We start from the raw sequence: 16,318 nt of genomic DNA, 5'->3' as shown, positions 1-16,318 counted from the left end.
TTTGATGTATTTACTTACGTTACCAATCCTTCAATAATATCACCGAACTTCAATTTCAAACCATTAAATTTCTCTCTGAATACGATACCCAAACGTTATAGGTCCCCGAGAACTATTATTAAAAAAAAAAAAAAAAAATCCGTGTAAGACAGATAAAACCAATATTAAACGGTATGATAGCGTATTACACAAGCGTTAAACTAGCGACTTCAAGCGTTTAACTCAGTGCAGTCTTAAGCTAGCGAGAAAAATCTTAACGTGATCCTAAAGTGAAGTAAGTCCTAACTAAACATCATAAAGTAAACACATCCAACATTTCGGTATGGATTGGTCCATGTGCCAAGTGGGAGCGAGCTTTTAGTCCTTGTCCTGTTGAAATTTTGTTTGACGCGTAATCTTCCCAATAGCCGAACATTTTTGCTTGAAGTTTCCGGTGAGTGCGTCGTTGGATTATTTACATTTACATTTACATGTTATTAGGTCGGTAAAATCATCAAGATATCACACCAACCGTAAAAATAAAGCAAAAAAATAAAAAAAAAATGAGTAAATGAATAAAATACAACTATGTTGATGTTGAAAATAAAAGTTAAATTACGAAAACTATATAAGCTATGTACAACTACCATTTAAGAAGGCTGATAATCTATGTTTAAAAATTTCTAAGAAAGTTGACGAAACAGTGGTCTCAGGGAAGCAGTTCCAGTCTGTTATAGTTCTTGGAAAGAAGGAAAATTTAAAAACGTCTTTACTTGCATATGGAACGCGAAATTGAAATTGATGGCTTCCCCTCGCGCGATACTCGGAGTGCGGTACTAAATATCCTCCATTATCTATATCAATAAGACCGCGAGTTAGCTTATACAAAAGTATTAACCGAGACTGCCTTCTTCTCGTTTCCAACGTGGTCCATCCTAAATCTTCGATCATTTCAGTAACACTAGCATATCTATGATAATTCTGCGAGCAAAACCGTGCTGCTTTACGTTGTACCCTTTCCAGGGCACTGACATCTTTCTTTAAAAACGGATCCCAAGCCGCACTCGCGTATTCCAGCTTCGGCCGTACTAGGGCTGTATATGCAATTTCTTTTACATTATTCATGTTGGGCAATTCCAAAGGTTGCGTTGGATTGAACCCTGCGACTTGTTTGCTTTATTTGAAGTTTAAAAGCGTTGACGAGGCGCACTTGAGTGTAAGCCGTTGCATGCAGCCGATTCTCTACCGAGTGTCGACCGGGTGTCGACCGGGTGTCACCAACATATCAGTCGAGTCAACCGACTCTTAACCGATATATCGATGAAGTAGCAGGCAGAATGGTGGGTGAACTCGACTACCAGCGGGTTTGTTCAATTCGTTGTGCCAGCCCTCAGTGTCTTTGTTACTAGGTACAGGCTGTTCGTAAACACTCCAAGAACATGGGGGTAAATGATGTACTGCCGTGTTTATTCACTTAATGGTCTTATAATTTACGGGGTTTTTTCGTTTTTTATTGTTAAGAAGGTCACAAATAGACAAAACAGAACTTATTTGCATGTTACTCGCTTGAATGTAACTTGTCATTCGCGACAATCGACATCTGTTTACCAAGGTTTTGATCAACTCTGAGTGTTTGAACGGGTGCTAATCTACCAACGGTTTGGGAACGAACCGATCCCACTGGGTACGAATCGACAGAGAATGAAACTTCCGTGGGTACGAAACGAGTAGATACTAGACAGAGTGCAGTGGTGCATTTTTTGTTGTTATAGGAGCGAACAACGCTTTCCTTTGTTGTTCAAAAGAAATAACAAATTTTAAAGAGTCGTTACTCATACATCAATTCTGACCATATGATCGATTTCTGTGTAGTCAGTCTTCAAGCATAATATAGGCTCGATTACCAGCCGCTTTTCGGGAACCGGAGCCCGCGCTCCTCCCCGAACTCCCTCTTCTCGGGGAGGAACGAAAAAGACCGGACTCGAGAGAGCGGTAGAAATCGACCCTAAGCATAATATGGACACTTTTAATTTTTTTACGAAGGACTTCCTCATCGCAGACAAATTAAAAGATTTATAAATACTATAAGGAGACAACCAAAACCCAAAAGCTACGGCAACGAAGACGTGGCAAAATAATAATAATAATAGTAATAATAATAATAATGGTATCGTTTATCTGGCACTTTAAATACAAATGTCCTAAAGCGCTCCACATAAGAAATAGACAATACAATAATAAAACCTAGGAGATAAAATAACATTCAAAGAGATCAGTTTTCAGAGATGACTTAAAAGTAGCGACAGTGGGACTATGCCTAAGATATAGATCTGGGCCCCAGTTGTTCAAAGGCCGATTAGCTCTAACCCAGGGTTCAATTTTAATCCAGGTTTCTAAATTTCTCTAATCAAAAGCCATTTTGAGATAATTTTTCCTAGTTCTTTTTAGGACATTCAATCATCAAATTGTAGACAAATGGAATTAAGCTGAATTTTCTTTCGGAGCTTTCAGATCTGAAATCAAATTTCACACTAACCCTGGGTTATCTTAACACAGCTTTGAACAACCCGGCCCTGATGAGCAGAAAATATAGTAAGAATCAGATCTGATGAGCAGAAAAAGTAGCTCATCGCGATCAATAGCCCTTTAACACTTTGTACACTTCTTGGCAGCACTCGGCAGGCATCAACGTGAAACTCTACCAGAATTTGCGTGGTCTGAGAAGAGAAACCCCGACGACAAATTAGTTGAGTTTCCATTTGGAACTCAACGCTGCTCACTTACATTATGCTGAAGTTAAGTTGTGGCTCCGTAAGAGATGGTAAACGGATCCAGCTATTCGCGAAATTTTCTTGTCAAATTGACATTCATTTCTAAATCGACGTCATTCTTGGCTTTGCCGTTCGGACTGCTTAATTCTAAAACAGGTTGCTGAGATAGTCATCTCAGTCATTTTTTTTTTTACATGGTTACTTGAGAGTAAATAGAATAAGAAAGATGGTTAAATTATTAGCTCGGTATTAGTATAAAGGAGGACGTTCTTTTCCGTGCTACGAGCGTGAGAGAAAGAGAAAATCTGAGTCACCATGAACGGGAATCGAATCCCGACCCATCGATCCAGCTCTTCAATTCACTGCCACTGAGCCGCAGAAGTATAAATAGTGGTGTTCGGAAGCCAAACGAGAAATCCAAACAAACACTTTAATTCCAACACGGTAGACTGTAGACTCACGGTAAACGACAACGACCATTAAACAAAACTGCTACTCGATAAACTAAAAACTTTTCAACTATGGGGTGCCATTACCGCCAAAATTATATTTTTAAAATTATTCAGCCTCTTTTTCATTAACCACTTACTTTTATGAATTAACCATACTTGTCACAATATTATTTAGCCCATTTCAAAAATTATTCAGCCTTTTTTTCATTAACCACCTTTTTTTACAAATTAACCATGCTTGACACAATATTATTCAGCCCATTTTGAAAATTATTCAGCCTTTTTTTCATGGGGCATGTTTTTAATTATATCCCAACATAACTTGCGGGATTATAAATATATCCCAGAGTTCTTTTCATGTCCTTTTCCTTGCAATATGGCCGACAGGAGAGGGATCGCGGATGTTGCACGTTTGCTCTCCCAAGCTGCTACCAATTTGATAAGTCTAGCACCACAATCATCACAAGAGCTTCGAGAAACTAATACTACTTCTGATCGAGCTCAAGCTGAGTTGAAACGAGCGTTTTCTCCGTACCAAAAAGTTCACAACGCTCCATCACCAGTTGTAAGCAACACAACTGCACGTGGAACATCAAGTCAAGCAAAACATTTCACCGTCACAAGGGCCGCAAAAGGGAGGAAGAAAAAAACCAAAGAACTAACAGCAAAATTATTTTGTTTGGCATACACTGCACAAGATGAAGTGCCGAGTACTGAAGAGAAGAGGGAATTGCTAACAGCAGGCCTTGGAGAAAAAAAAGGTTTTCTTCCAGAAAACTCTAGTGCAGGAGAACTCCACGAGATGGTTCAGGCAACGTTTCCAGATCAGAAGTAGTGTTAGTTGCTCGAAGCTCTTGTGATACTAGACTTATCAAATTGGTAGCAGCTTGGGAGAGCAAACGTGTAACATCCGCGATCCCTCTCCTGTCGGCCATATTGCAAGGAAAAGGACGTGAAAAGAACTCTGGGATATATTTATAATCCCGCAAGTTATGTTGGGATATAATTAAAAACATGCCCCATAAAAAAAAGGCTGAATAATTTTCAAAATGGGCTGAATAATATTGTGTCAAGCATGGTTAATTTGTAAAAGTAGGTGGTTAATGAAAAAAAGGCTGAATAATTTTTGAAATGGGCTAAATAATATTGTGACAAGTATGGTTAATTCATAAAAGTAAGTGGTTAATGAAAAAGAGGCTGAATAATTTTAAAAATATAATTTTGGCGGTAATGGCACCCCATATTCAACTCCCTCTAAAAAATCGCACACGTCAAAATTTAAAGGTCCGCGTGATTTGCTTACGACATTAGTAGCCTACGTAGTCCCAATGCACGCGCACAAGTTCATTAACGTCTTCCTAACAAGTGGGTTAGGCTATTACAAGGTTCATAAGCGAAACGCACCCTGTATACAGTTAGGATAAGCGGTATTGAAAGTTTCGTGTGAGTAAATAAAATGGAAGGTCAAGGAATTACCTTCTACGATACCAAGAAAATGGGCGAGTGATTGGTAACGGAACAAAAAACTGAAGTGTTTTTTTAAAAGACGTGGAAAAGGTGTCGTCACATGAAAGTTAAACAATAACTTAACCTTACAAACATACTTCGTCCCTATAATGAAAGGAAGACAACCCTTAAACTCCCAGTAATGATCAGAATGCAACTTTTTTCACACTTTTAATACAGTCAATTACACTGGCGATTAAAGAATTTTAAAGTGACACGTCAACTACAGGATTGTTAAACGCCAAATTCTGACAGTAAGCCAACTAATAAAATCTAAGGCTGTCGGTTGGGAGAAATAAGGTTTACCACCTTGGACATGAACGAGTCAAAACTTTACTGCCAATTCTTCTGTATCTAGAAACGGCATAGGATGGCAGTATCTACTGAATCCTACACCAAGCATAGCAAAGTGTCACCTCAACAAGCTACCCTGACTAAACTAGTTAACACTTAGACTAGTAAGGGGCCGTTAGTGTTGTTTTAATTCTCATAAAAAAGTTAACAAGACAGGACGTTGTTTGATTGAGAAGTTGTGTGTTGATTGCTAAAATGTACGATGGGAATATAATTACCTCTTACTGAACAAGTTCGAGGTCCATATTAGGGATCGAGTTTTTTCTGCTCGGCATGAATCCGAACAGAAAAAAACCAGGTTCCATAACATTCAGTACGAATCGTGAAAAACCAGGAGTACAGTGAAATACGGTGCACTAAACTCACCAATAATAGCGCACATACCAACTGAGAGATAAAATAAGCATCAATAAACAAGATGAGTGCTGATACAAATCAGCACATTTGTTTTAACAGTGTTTACCGCAGGCTCGATTTCCGCCGCTCTCTCAAGTCCGGTTCTCCTTCGTTCCTCCCCGCGCGGGCTCCAGTTCTCTAACAGCGACTGGTAATCGAGCCTATGTTCACCGATGCATTGTGACAAATTAAAAACTTAAATTTTTTAAGATCTTATAGTTGAGGTGTAAGCTATGAAACTACACAATCGTACATTTACGAGCACAGGCAGCCAAAGCTCACTACCAGAAAAGCGGACGTGACTACTTACAGTGTTGCGCAACGTTTTGTATTTATAAAGGTTTGTTTGGGATGTTATCAGTTTGCCTTAAAAGCGAGAAAAAATATCTTGTTTTGAAATAATATGGACTTACCTTATTGCCTTGTTGTATTCTTTGTTGATTACCAGCGTCTCAGGCCATTTTGAAGCGTGTTCGGCGAGTTAGCTCTATTTAGGTGATTTAACTGCTAAAAAAAGTCTTTTTTTAGCAGTTGAACACCAAAATAGCGCTAACTCGCCGAACACACTTCAAAATGGCCTGAGACGCTGGTAACCAAAAAAAAAATACAAGGCAATAAGGTGGGTCCATTTTATTTCAAAACAAGATATTTTTTCTCTCTTTTAAGGTGGCTGAACACAGTTTTCGCGCGCGCTTTTGCTGATGCAATTCAGCGCGCGCACAAGGATTGCAAAAAAACATGTCAATAGAGCAGTCATTTTATTTACTCAACACTATCTGTGCTATTTTTCTCTATAATTGGCGCAGTGTATTGAGGGCTTTAACCTTTTAATACAAAGACATGTTAGAAAAGTTAAATGTGCAAAGAACTCAGCAAATTCTCAGCTTTTTCGCCATTACCGAAAGAACCCAGTTAAATACAGCGCATGCGTGGCAAGTAAATAAATTGTGATTGAATGGAAAATTGCTTTCTCGGAAATATGCCATTTCTTGAGAACCACTCATTAGAAGTTCACGAAATTTGGCACGAAAATACTTCACGAAATAAGTAACTGGAGTATTGAAAAAAAAAGATTTTTAACAAAGGAAATTCTAGATAATAGAGTGAACCTTCAACAAGGAATAATTAAAGATCTCTCTGTTAAATTGCTAGCAAAATGGTGTTAACTTGTGGGTATCGTTACAAGCTCGTTGCATGCAAATTATAAAGAAAATCTCATGACTAGATTTTCCACAAATAAACACAACCGATTTTAAAGGCCTGTTTATATTTATTTGTCACCATGGCAACGGCAGCTGCGTCAGCTTAACTATGGAAAAAGCAAAGTTTGTGTTGTTAACTTGCTTGCTGCCAGTTTTGGCGACAGAGAGATCACGGGTTTTAGAGAAAACGGTGAAAGAAACACAGGTATCAAAAACTGTGTTCAGCCACATTAAGGCAAACCGATAACATCCCATACAAACCTTTATAATAATAATAATGTTTATTTCTTATATTGCGCAGTCTAACATGCAATAAAAGATATGATCAAATACGCATTACAACATTGAAAATCTTACAGCAATGAGGCTAATCCTAATAATGATAGTAATAATAATAATTTACAATTTTTCGGAAAAACAATAAAGGTAAAATATGAATTAATAAAAGAACTAATAGAAAGCTAAATTAAAAAGATGTGTCTTTCATAAAACTTTAAAAGTATCCAACGATTGACACTGTCTAATTTTCAGAGGTAGTCGGTTCCATACTTTGGGCGCAGCATGTTCGAACGCCCTATCCCCGAGTGTCTTTTTTGTTCTGTAGGTGTTATCGATTGGGAGTATGCCCCGTGTGATCTCAACTGACACCGCGAACTCACTTTGATTTTTATCAAGTCTGAGAGATATTGTGTAAAACGTTGCACAATACTGTAAGAGTCACGTCCGCTTTTCTTGTAGTGAGCTTGGACTGCCTGTGTTACGAGCTGCAAGCACTTGCCGATTTTCTTCTATGTTCACACTTTAATAGAAACAATTACTTTATATTGAATACTACATTGTACAATCTTCCTGTGAGGTCCACAAACTGAGTTCCATCCTGTAATAATTCTCACATTGCAGAACCTGACATAACTTCTTTAAAACAGCAGTGCATAAGTTTGGTGAGCTTCATTTGCTAAGCATATGTACTTTGGTCGCCGATCTTACATATCAAGACCAGAGCAAATATCATGCTGAGAAGCTGTGAAGTAAGGATTCAAATCAATTTAGTGTTAAGAAGATGTTTCATCAATTACCTAACATTCATCATGTAGATAAGAAACAGGAATAAGTGAGAGAGAATAACCAAAAAAACAAACAAACCATGTATGACACTATTAAAAATTAGATAAAATATAACATGGACCAGACCAACCAATGGGTGCATTTCAATTCAATTACCATAATCAACACAAACACTCTGTTATGAGCACTCATATGGATCAAGCCCAAAATATTTCATCCTTCGAGGAGGGAACATACTGGTAATTGGAATTGTTTTAGTAAGCAAGTGTTACAAGCTTTATCCAGCAACTATTCATTTGATTTCTATGAGTTACCATCTTCTTTGCCAGCTGTTACATTTGAACTGTTAGTTACCCCTCCCTCCCCACCCCACCCCACAACAAAAACAAAAGCATACAATCAATATACCTGGATGACAGCTACTGCAACGCCTATTCCAAAGATTATAATCAGGTTGTCTCTGAGTAAGTTAAGTGTCTTCTTATAACAACCCTGAAATAGAAGAATATAAACTTTAAGTTATAAATTTAATAACTATTATAGACAGCAGATCAGATACAGATCAGATTTTAGAAAGCATCTGCACAAAAACAAGTTCCTTCCACAATGATTTACTTTCCAGGTTTGCAAAATTTCTTCTTACCAACTTTTTTCCTCTATTTTTCCAAAATTAAGTGCTTGTAAACTAATAATAATTGATAAAGAGTAAAAATGCACCAACTTCTGTGTAGATGTTTCCTGTGACAACTGATGTGTCTCCACATTTTGGTTTGACTTCTTTGCAACAACTGTCAGGAACTTTACTGTGGTTCCCATCAGTGAAAGGTGTACTCCGCCAATCCCTGTATCCATTCACACCACAGCATTTTTCCTGCATTAATTCACAAAACAACTGTGTCCATCTTTGGGGTTCGAGGTAAGAATTTTTTTCTTTTTCCCAGATAGTAAGAGACCATTACTGTGGCATTGGATCTCCTCTACCTATGTTTATTCCTCAATATGGCCCCAAAAAAACTTGGAAAAAAGGAAAGATTTACCATGACAATTTGCAAGGGGGCTATTCAAAAGCTCTTGACAAAGAAATAATCAACAACATGTATTTGAGCTTATCACATGAATTCAACTTTTTTAGGGTAAAATCAGCTGTTCATGAGAATCAGCACCACTACCTTTCCTAGGATATTGTGGCTTTAGCTCAAAAAAGATGACAGAAACTTGACACAAAGTGGTGAACATACAAGACTCCAGAGCTAAAGGTTTAACAGTACAAGTCTTGCATGGCTCACTAGGGACCTTAAGAAACCACGAAGGCGACGGCGATGGCGACGGCGACGGCAACGAGGACGTGGAAAAACAAGAGATCTAATTTGCAGAACAATAGCTCAGCACGTGAGTTTTGAAACTTTGTACATTTCTTAGCCGTCCTATGCAAAACAACAACGTGAAATCGCCAAAATTTGCGTCGTCTGCGAACCGAAACCGCGACGGCAAATTATTTTAATTTCCATTTGGAACTCAACGGCTACTTTATACGTCATGCTGAAGTTGAGCTGTGGCGCTGTAGGAGACAGTAAGCTCCTGCAGCCATTTTTGAAATTCTAACTAAGAGTAGAAATTCATTTTTTAATCGAAGTCTTCCTTGGTGTCGCCGTCGTGGTTTCTTAAATTCTCTACTATCATGTCCTGGAGGAGTTAGGCCTCCTCAAGCTGGGTAAATGGGGGCAAACTCTGGGATTAATGGACCACCAGGGTCCTAAACCTTAACCTCAATAAGATGCTAATAAGTTCAACACACCTTTTCCTGCAGAAGGTCATAGGCTTTTGTTACTCCTTCTTTGTCCTCAGAACCATACTGATATAGTGTCTGATTCAGATCCTTCAGTAACTCATCTTTCACCTGTCAAATTAAAAATTATTGATCATTTAGTCTCATTTTTTATGCAAGAACTTAAGTAACTTAATTTCAAGCCCAGTCAAATATTTATGAAAGAACTTAAACACCTTAACTTCAAGCCCAGCCAATTCTGATTTCATTTTCAGACTTCCAAAAAACTGAGCCCAGGGCTTGACACTAACTTTTCAACTTACTAGCCAAGTGGCTAGTGACATCTTAGATGTTATGACAGTTTCAGTTTGTTTACTAGCCAAACTGGCTGGTGGAAATAAAAAACCACCAGCCAAACTGAGTTTCTACTAGGTAATTTGGTCATATCAACTAAGTTGAAATTGTAAATTGGCCATAATAAAGAGTTAAAAAGCTGACGTTTCGAGCATACCTTATTACAGGAAATTAATGCTCTATGAAATTAAGGTGTTGGAAATTGATGCAACTGAAATTAACACAAATTTAATGGAAAACGAGTTTCAAATAAAGAAGATTAATGCGAAAGAGGAGGTAGAATTTCACAATAAAGGTAATTAATGGGATTAAGACACAGTTGGTGGTGACAACTAGAACAAATTTATTTCAACACTGGATACCAAGAAATTTACAACTGAACAAAACTGAGCCATGTGGTTGTTGGTCATGTACCAAAAGAACTGAGCTGTTATGTGTGGTATGCTTTGGAACAAGGAGCCAAATTTACAGGAAGAGTTATTTCGGTGAAGCCGAAAAGATTGCCACTAATTCAAGGAGGCCTTGAAATACCAATGGTTGTTTCTGTCCAGTGGAGCAATGCAAGAAGTCTGGCGATTTTGAAAGAGAGAACAGAGGAAGTGTCATACTCTGTCGAGAAAGGCTGTCAGTTGACGATTCGAAATCTATCTTGGCCGAAATCAAAGGAGAAGATATTGACATCACTTCTGACAGTGACAACGATGAAGATGAACTCGAAATACTGTAAACCCTTGCCTTAACTTTTGTGAAAGATAAAAAATAAAGGGTAAATGGAGAGAAAGAAAGCTTGTAGTTAACGTTTTTTAAGTGTCAAGAATGTCTGGACAGGTTCCAACATTGGGGTTAAAATATTGGAAATTAAGAGCGTGGAAATTAACGCTGCACTTAATTAACGTCACGGAAATTAATGCTCAACAAAAATTACGTGACTTAAATTAATGCAAATTTTAACAATTCGCGTTAAATTCGTGCAGCATTAATTTCCTATAATAAGGTAGGTAACATTGATACCCATTGGTAGGTATTCATGGAATACCTTCAATGAATACCTGCATCAGTGAAAGGTTGAATGAAACAGTGGGCTGATATTTTTGAATGGCTGCAATGAAATGGGTTAGCAAAAAAACAAAAACAAAAAATGGAGACTTTGAGGACCATATTCTTATTTTCTTGCTTCTCTTCTTTCTTTTTGCTTTCTTTCTGTACACTCAAGGAATCTATCTTCCTTTAACTTGTGTAGTGCAACCAGAGCCAATATCTTTATTAATCCTTAATATTTAATTAAAATTTCAAAAATACCTGATCTCGGTAAACATAACCCAAAGATGTCCCTGCAACTTCCAAGCCAAAGACCAACAACATCAAGGCAAAAAACTACACAAGAAAAAAAGATTTCTCATTATTTAACACTGAATGGATAGAACCATGAATACCAGTTGCCCATACTATGACAAATTCAGAGAGAATTTTACAATTTCAACTTACTGTTCCAAGAAGACATCTGCTTTCCTTGATAGCCCCACAACAGCCAAAGAATGTTATCACAGCAATAACTGCACCAACAGCAATGATAATAATCGATCCTGTAACATATTTCACTGAGGAAAGTGCCACATAATCTCCGATCTTTAGCTGAACATAGATTCCCACTCCAAGCAAGCCAATACCTCCAAGCTAAGAAAACCATATATACTCTAAAATTACATTTATGACTTGAAATTGATTTTTCATTTACCTTTCTTAAATTCATCAAAAATCCATGAGGGAAACAGCCAACAAATGAGGCATATTTGGGTCACACGCATGAACCTTGATACCCAATAAGCACCGTGATGAAAATCTTAAGGGTTTTGATCTGAATTGAAACATGGTTTTGGTCTCAGATCAAACACTTGCATTTTGATGAGCATTTTGCAACAATTAATACATCGTTCACAACAATTCCAAAAATGACCTGAACAATAATTCATAAATGGTCTTTGGTGGGTATCTCTTCCCTGACTTCTTGGCCACCTCCATCACAAACTTGCTAATTCAAGGTTACTGCATGGTAGTTATGAAAACGAAGACTCTGAAAATGAAGACCTAAGACCCCCTACGAAAATGAAGACCCATTATGAAAATGAAGACCCATTACGAAAACGAAGACCCATTTCGAAAAAAATAAAAACAATAACAAACAGTGAAGCAACACAGAAAAAAAAGACACCTGAATTCTTTGCTGGCAAAAAACACAGGGGGTAATGGTGGTTTAGTAATGTGTCTTCGTGTTCATGATGGGTCTTCCCTTTCGTAGGGGGTCTTCGTTTTTGTAATGGGTCTTCGTTTTTCTAATGGGTCTTCGTTTTCGTATGGTCTTCGTTTTCGTAATGGGTCTTTGTTTTTGTAGGGGGTTTTCGTTTCCATAGGGGGTCTTCATTTTTGTAATGGGTCTTCGTTTTCATAGGGGGTCTTAGGTCTTCGTTTTCGGGGTCTTTGTTTTCGTGACTACCTGTTTTCACACCATTACTCCCTGTGGTTTTTACCAGCAAAGAATACAGGTGTCTTGCTTCTGTATTGCTTTATTGCTTCTATTGTTTTTGTAATGGGTCTTCGTTTTTGTAATGGTCTTCATTTTTGCAAGGGGTCTTCGTTTTTCATAATGGGTCTTTGTTTTCATGGGGGGTCTTAGGTCTTCATTTTCGGGGGTCTTTGTTTTCATAACTACCATAACTGCATCCATTTCTTCAATACTGGTGGAAAGCTGTGTGACCTTGTGTAAATCACAGTCTTTTAATAGCCCTCCTGGATCTAAAATGGGAGCTATAACCAACCGAGAAATTTGCTATTTGTCAAAAATTGTCACTGCCCATTCATTCTCAAAACAATTAATCATGCATGCTAACATGTCACAGAGAATATAGCAAAATTGCATCTCTGCAAAAATTATTTTTCTTTCATTTGGGGAGGACAATGGAAAAAGAATGTATCATTCACTGCATATTCTTTTACAGTTTTGTTTGAGAAGTCACCTCAAAAACTCAAAACAACAAAAGCAATCGCCTTGCAGCCTCATCCTTTCATCTGTTTCTCAGATGAATAACTTGCACTGGTTTTTGACGCATTACATATAAAATAGTTTGTTTCGTTAATGAAAAACACTATCACAATCACTTGAAGTTGTCCTCCTGTAGAATGTTGATTGAATGAATGATGCAAATGAGGCCTCGAGCTACTATACATTGTATTTCTTTTTTTGCTGATCTCTGGCACTGTCGCATTCCCTGACCATGCTGTAGATCCACGGAAGCTTGGAATAAAAAAGAAATAAAGTAACTCAAGGCCTCAGTTGATTTGTCTACTATCCCAAACACATCGAACTTACAAAGAATATGAAGTTGAAGACAAATAACAAGACTTTGATGACCTTTGCTGCTCCTTCCACTGCCATCACAGTGTTTCTATGTGAAAAGGTGTTTCTAAAACGTAGAAAGGTCTTAGTGATTATGGGTTACATCAAAACACTTGCATGCAGCTTGAAGGCATCATGTTCTGATACCAAAACCATGTATTGAAACTAAAACTGCCTTAGTATTGTTGAACAAGCTCCAGTATTTCCTGAAATACATCTGTAACAGCATGCCAGCAATGGTGTGTTTTGCCAATAGGTATTAGGTAATGCAACCAAATGGGCTTGCTAGCCATTATTCACTCATTTCATTTTGGATAATAGTTAGCTTGTACATTTTGTCTTTAATGAAAATGCAGTGCCACCTTATCTTTGAGCATAGTAAGGGGAAACTGTAAACCTATCTCCAAATGAAGTCACCCTTACCATGGGTGACTGAACAGAACCATGTCAATTCAATCATGGCAAGTCAATGTTTTTAGGGCAAATCATGGATAATACCAGTTCACAACCAACAAAACAAAAAGAATTCAGTCATCGAAGACAGGCAAACTGCCTGAGGTGCAGGAAAATGCAAGTGACCAGGTTGTGGTTGATTGGCAAGGGATGGTTCCAGGTCTTTGGGACCAATCACAGAATTCCTGATTTACTTTGGACACTCAACTGAACATTGCTATTTCCTTTTGCATTATGATAGAGAATTTAGCGAGGCTCCACAGAAAACCCCCTTAATAATAGTTCCTCTTTTCATATCATATGTTTGCTAGAGAGTGTGTTCATGTGTTTTGGAGAAGTTACTCACTAATCAATTTTTGGCAGTCACAGAGTTAAGAAGGTTTGGAAAAATTTGCAGAGTTGACATGTGTTATAGTATGAGTACCACAGTCCTGTATAAGTAAAATAATAGTCCAGATTTTTCCCCTTCAGTTATAGACCTTAATCATGATTTTACTGTAAAATGAAATTTTGTTAATTTAAGTTTGGTCAGGTACATCCTTTAGAAGGAAATTTACATTTTGGCTAAAAAATATAAAAGTCAAATATATCAAATGGATTCCAAGATGCTGTGTATCTGTTCTGTCACAGACAACAGAAAAATGTGGTGAGAACAATAAAAGGCATACAAGGCACTGCTGAGAGTATCACTGATGTTGTTACCACTTCTGCAATCTCTTGTTAAATAAACCCCAAGCAACATAGAATCTACTTGTTTTTTGAAATAAACAGGAAACATTTTGTTGACAGCAACATCATTATATCCATGCATCTGTCCCCCCCCCCCCAAAAAAACATAAGCAACAACCAATCAAAATGCATGTAAATATGAATCTAAATAAATGTATCTAGTAATGACATCATTTTGAAAAATATAGGATGAAGCAGTGAGGATCATGCAGCTCTAGTAGGCAGATTTCCCCAAATAATTCCCCTTTACAAGAAGTTTGCTCTCTTTTCTGCAAGTTTTGAAATATCAGCAAAATGATAACCACTTCAGTTAATCACAATTCTGTGTAACCATCATGGGATTTTGGCTACAACTAGATGCAAATTGGAAGAGTTAGGAAACAGTAATCAATTATTGATGAAAGTAAAGGCGGAGGATGTTGCCATTAAGTTGATGACACTTTAGCAAAAAAATTATAACCCACAAAGCATGTAAAAATTTTAAATCATAAAAGGGAAACGGCTGTTTGATTCGAGAAAAACTTAATCTTACACCATGTTGCGAGCATACATTAAAAAAACATCTGCATACTTATATTAATATGGAAACCAATCATGGAAATACTCCGCAAGGGTTTCGCAGTTGTTTCACTGCTAATCCGATAAGCTCACTAAATCCGACAGGTTTCGATTCAGTTTATTCAAAATAAGGATATCAAAAACGCCAACGTTGTCATTTCGCTTCAAATGAATTTTTTTGTCAAAGTCGAATCTGTTTGTCAGTCTCCAAAATGTTTCCATCTCTTCAAATGAAACCAAAACACATGCACGAGTTGGCCAAACAACTTGTAACTAGTTCCAGCGTAGTTTTCTATATTAAACCACACTTGTCGTAAGCATTAAACGGCTGAAACGACCGCAGGTTTGCAATTAGTTAAAGTGTATTGACTGTCAAATACAGCAATTAACCTCGGGCTCGAGCGAATTGCCAGTACAAAGTGAAACGTTATTTAGGAAAATTACCACAAATGTTGACGAAGCCATCGCATAATATTGTAGAATTCGACCTAACAACAAGCTGATACAGAGAACGTTCGAATATTTCCCGATAGCGAATTGCCTTTGAAACATTTATCGCGAAGAAATGAGTTCCAGGCTGCATTAGAGGCTTTTAACGGCACTTGTAAAGAGCTCTTCGGTATCACCACTCCTTAAACTAAATGTGCATTAACCTGCCCAGGCTTGCAAATTTCCAACCACTAAGACAGTTCAGAATCAGGAAAATCTCATGCTGACTTTTACAAGAAAGAAAAGTAGCACATATCGTCATAATACGATTTACTACAACCTTACCTCCGGTTCTTCTAGTCACGAATCTCACTAAAGCCTTAGCTTTGAGAAAAACAACAACTTACAGTATCACGTGACATCTGCGACCCGCTGTCTAGTCTGGGATGCAGCTGCTTTTTTGGGTGTTCGGACAATATTTTTTCGCGGGGGAGTGCCCCATCTTTGGGTTGACCACCTTTAACGAAGAGGGTCATTCCCCCCAATGAGAAATGTTTCCAATTTAGAAACCCGTATGAAAGTTATTTTGCATGGGTATAACTTAAAAAAGAGTTTTGCTCGAAAAAACAAGGGGAAAAACGACAACGGTAGCAACAACGACACATGTACACAGTCAGGAGCATCTACCCCTGACACAGTACAAAACACAACGAAAAAAAAAATAAATGAAGAAAGAAAAGTTTTCCATCCGCTTTTCTCTTGACTTACACTTTCACCTTTACCTGAGTCCGTTTGAAACACGTCGTCGTCAGTTAAATTGTGCTAATGCCTGTCTCAAAAGTGAAATATTCTTTTAGAATGACAAAAAATTTATTTTTTGATATGATCCTATTTTATATTCGTGAAACTTCAAT

The 16,318-nt window shown here is 37.6% G+C and overlaps 1 protein-coding gene across 1 annotated transcript; it reads right to left on the bottom strand.

The window, feature by feature from the left end:
- Positions 1–6,922: 6,922 nt before the first annotated feature.
- LOC111321892 (tetraspanin-4) lies at positions 6,923–15,864 on the bottom strand. The gene is made up of 8 exons (XM_022924888.2): positions 15,750–15,864; positions 13,209–13,302; positions 11,330–11,518; positions 11,144–11,218; positions 9,521–9,622; positions 8,447–8,596; positions 8,134–8,217; positions 6,923–7,681 (listed from the first exon to the last, which is right to left on the bottom strand). The coding sequence occupies exons 2-8, from the start codon at positions 13,272–13,274 to the stop codon at positions 7,616–7,618; spliced, it is 732 nt and encodes a 243-aa protein (XP_022780623.1). The 5' UTR covers positions 13,275–13,302; positions 15,750–15,864; the 3' UTR covers positions 6,923–7,615.
- Positions 15,865–16,318: the final 454 nt, after the last annotated feature.

Source organism: Stylophora pistillata, chromosome 10 (assembly GCF_964205215.1).
Source record: "Stylophora pistillata chromosome 10, jaStyPist1.2, whole genome shotgun sequence".
Classification (NCBI taxonomy): Eukaryota; Metazoa; Cnidaria; class Anthozoa; order Scleractinia; family Pocilloporidae; genus Stylophora; species Stylophora pistillata.
Note: the sequence above shows the minus strand (reverse complement) of the source record. Positions and strands in the feature narration are given on the sequence as shown.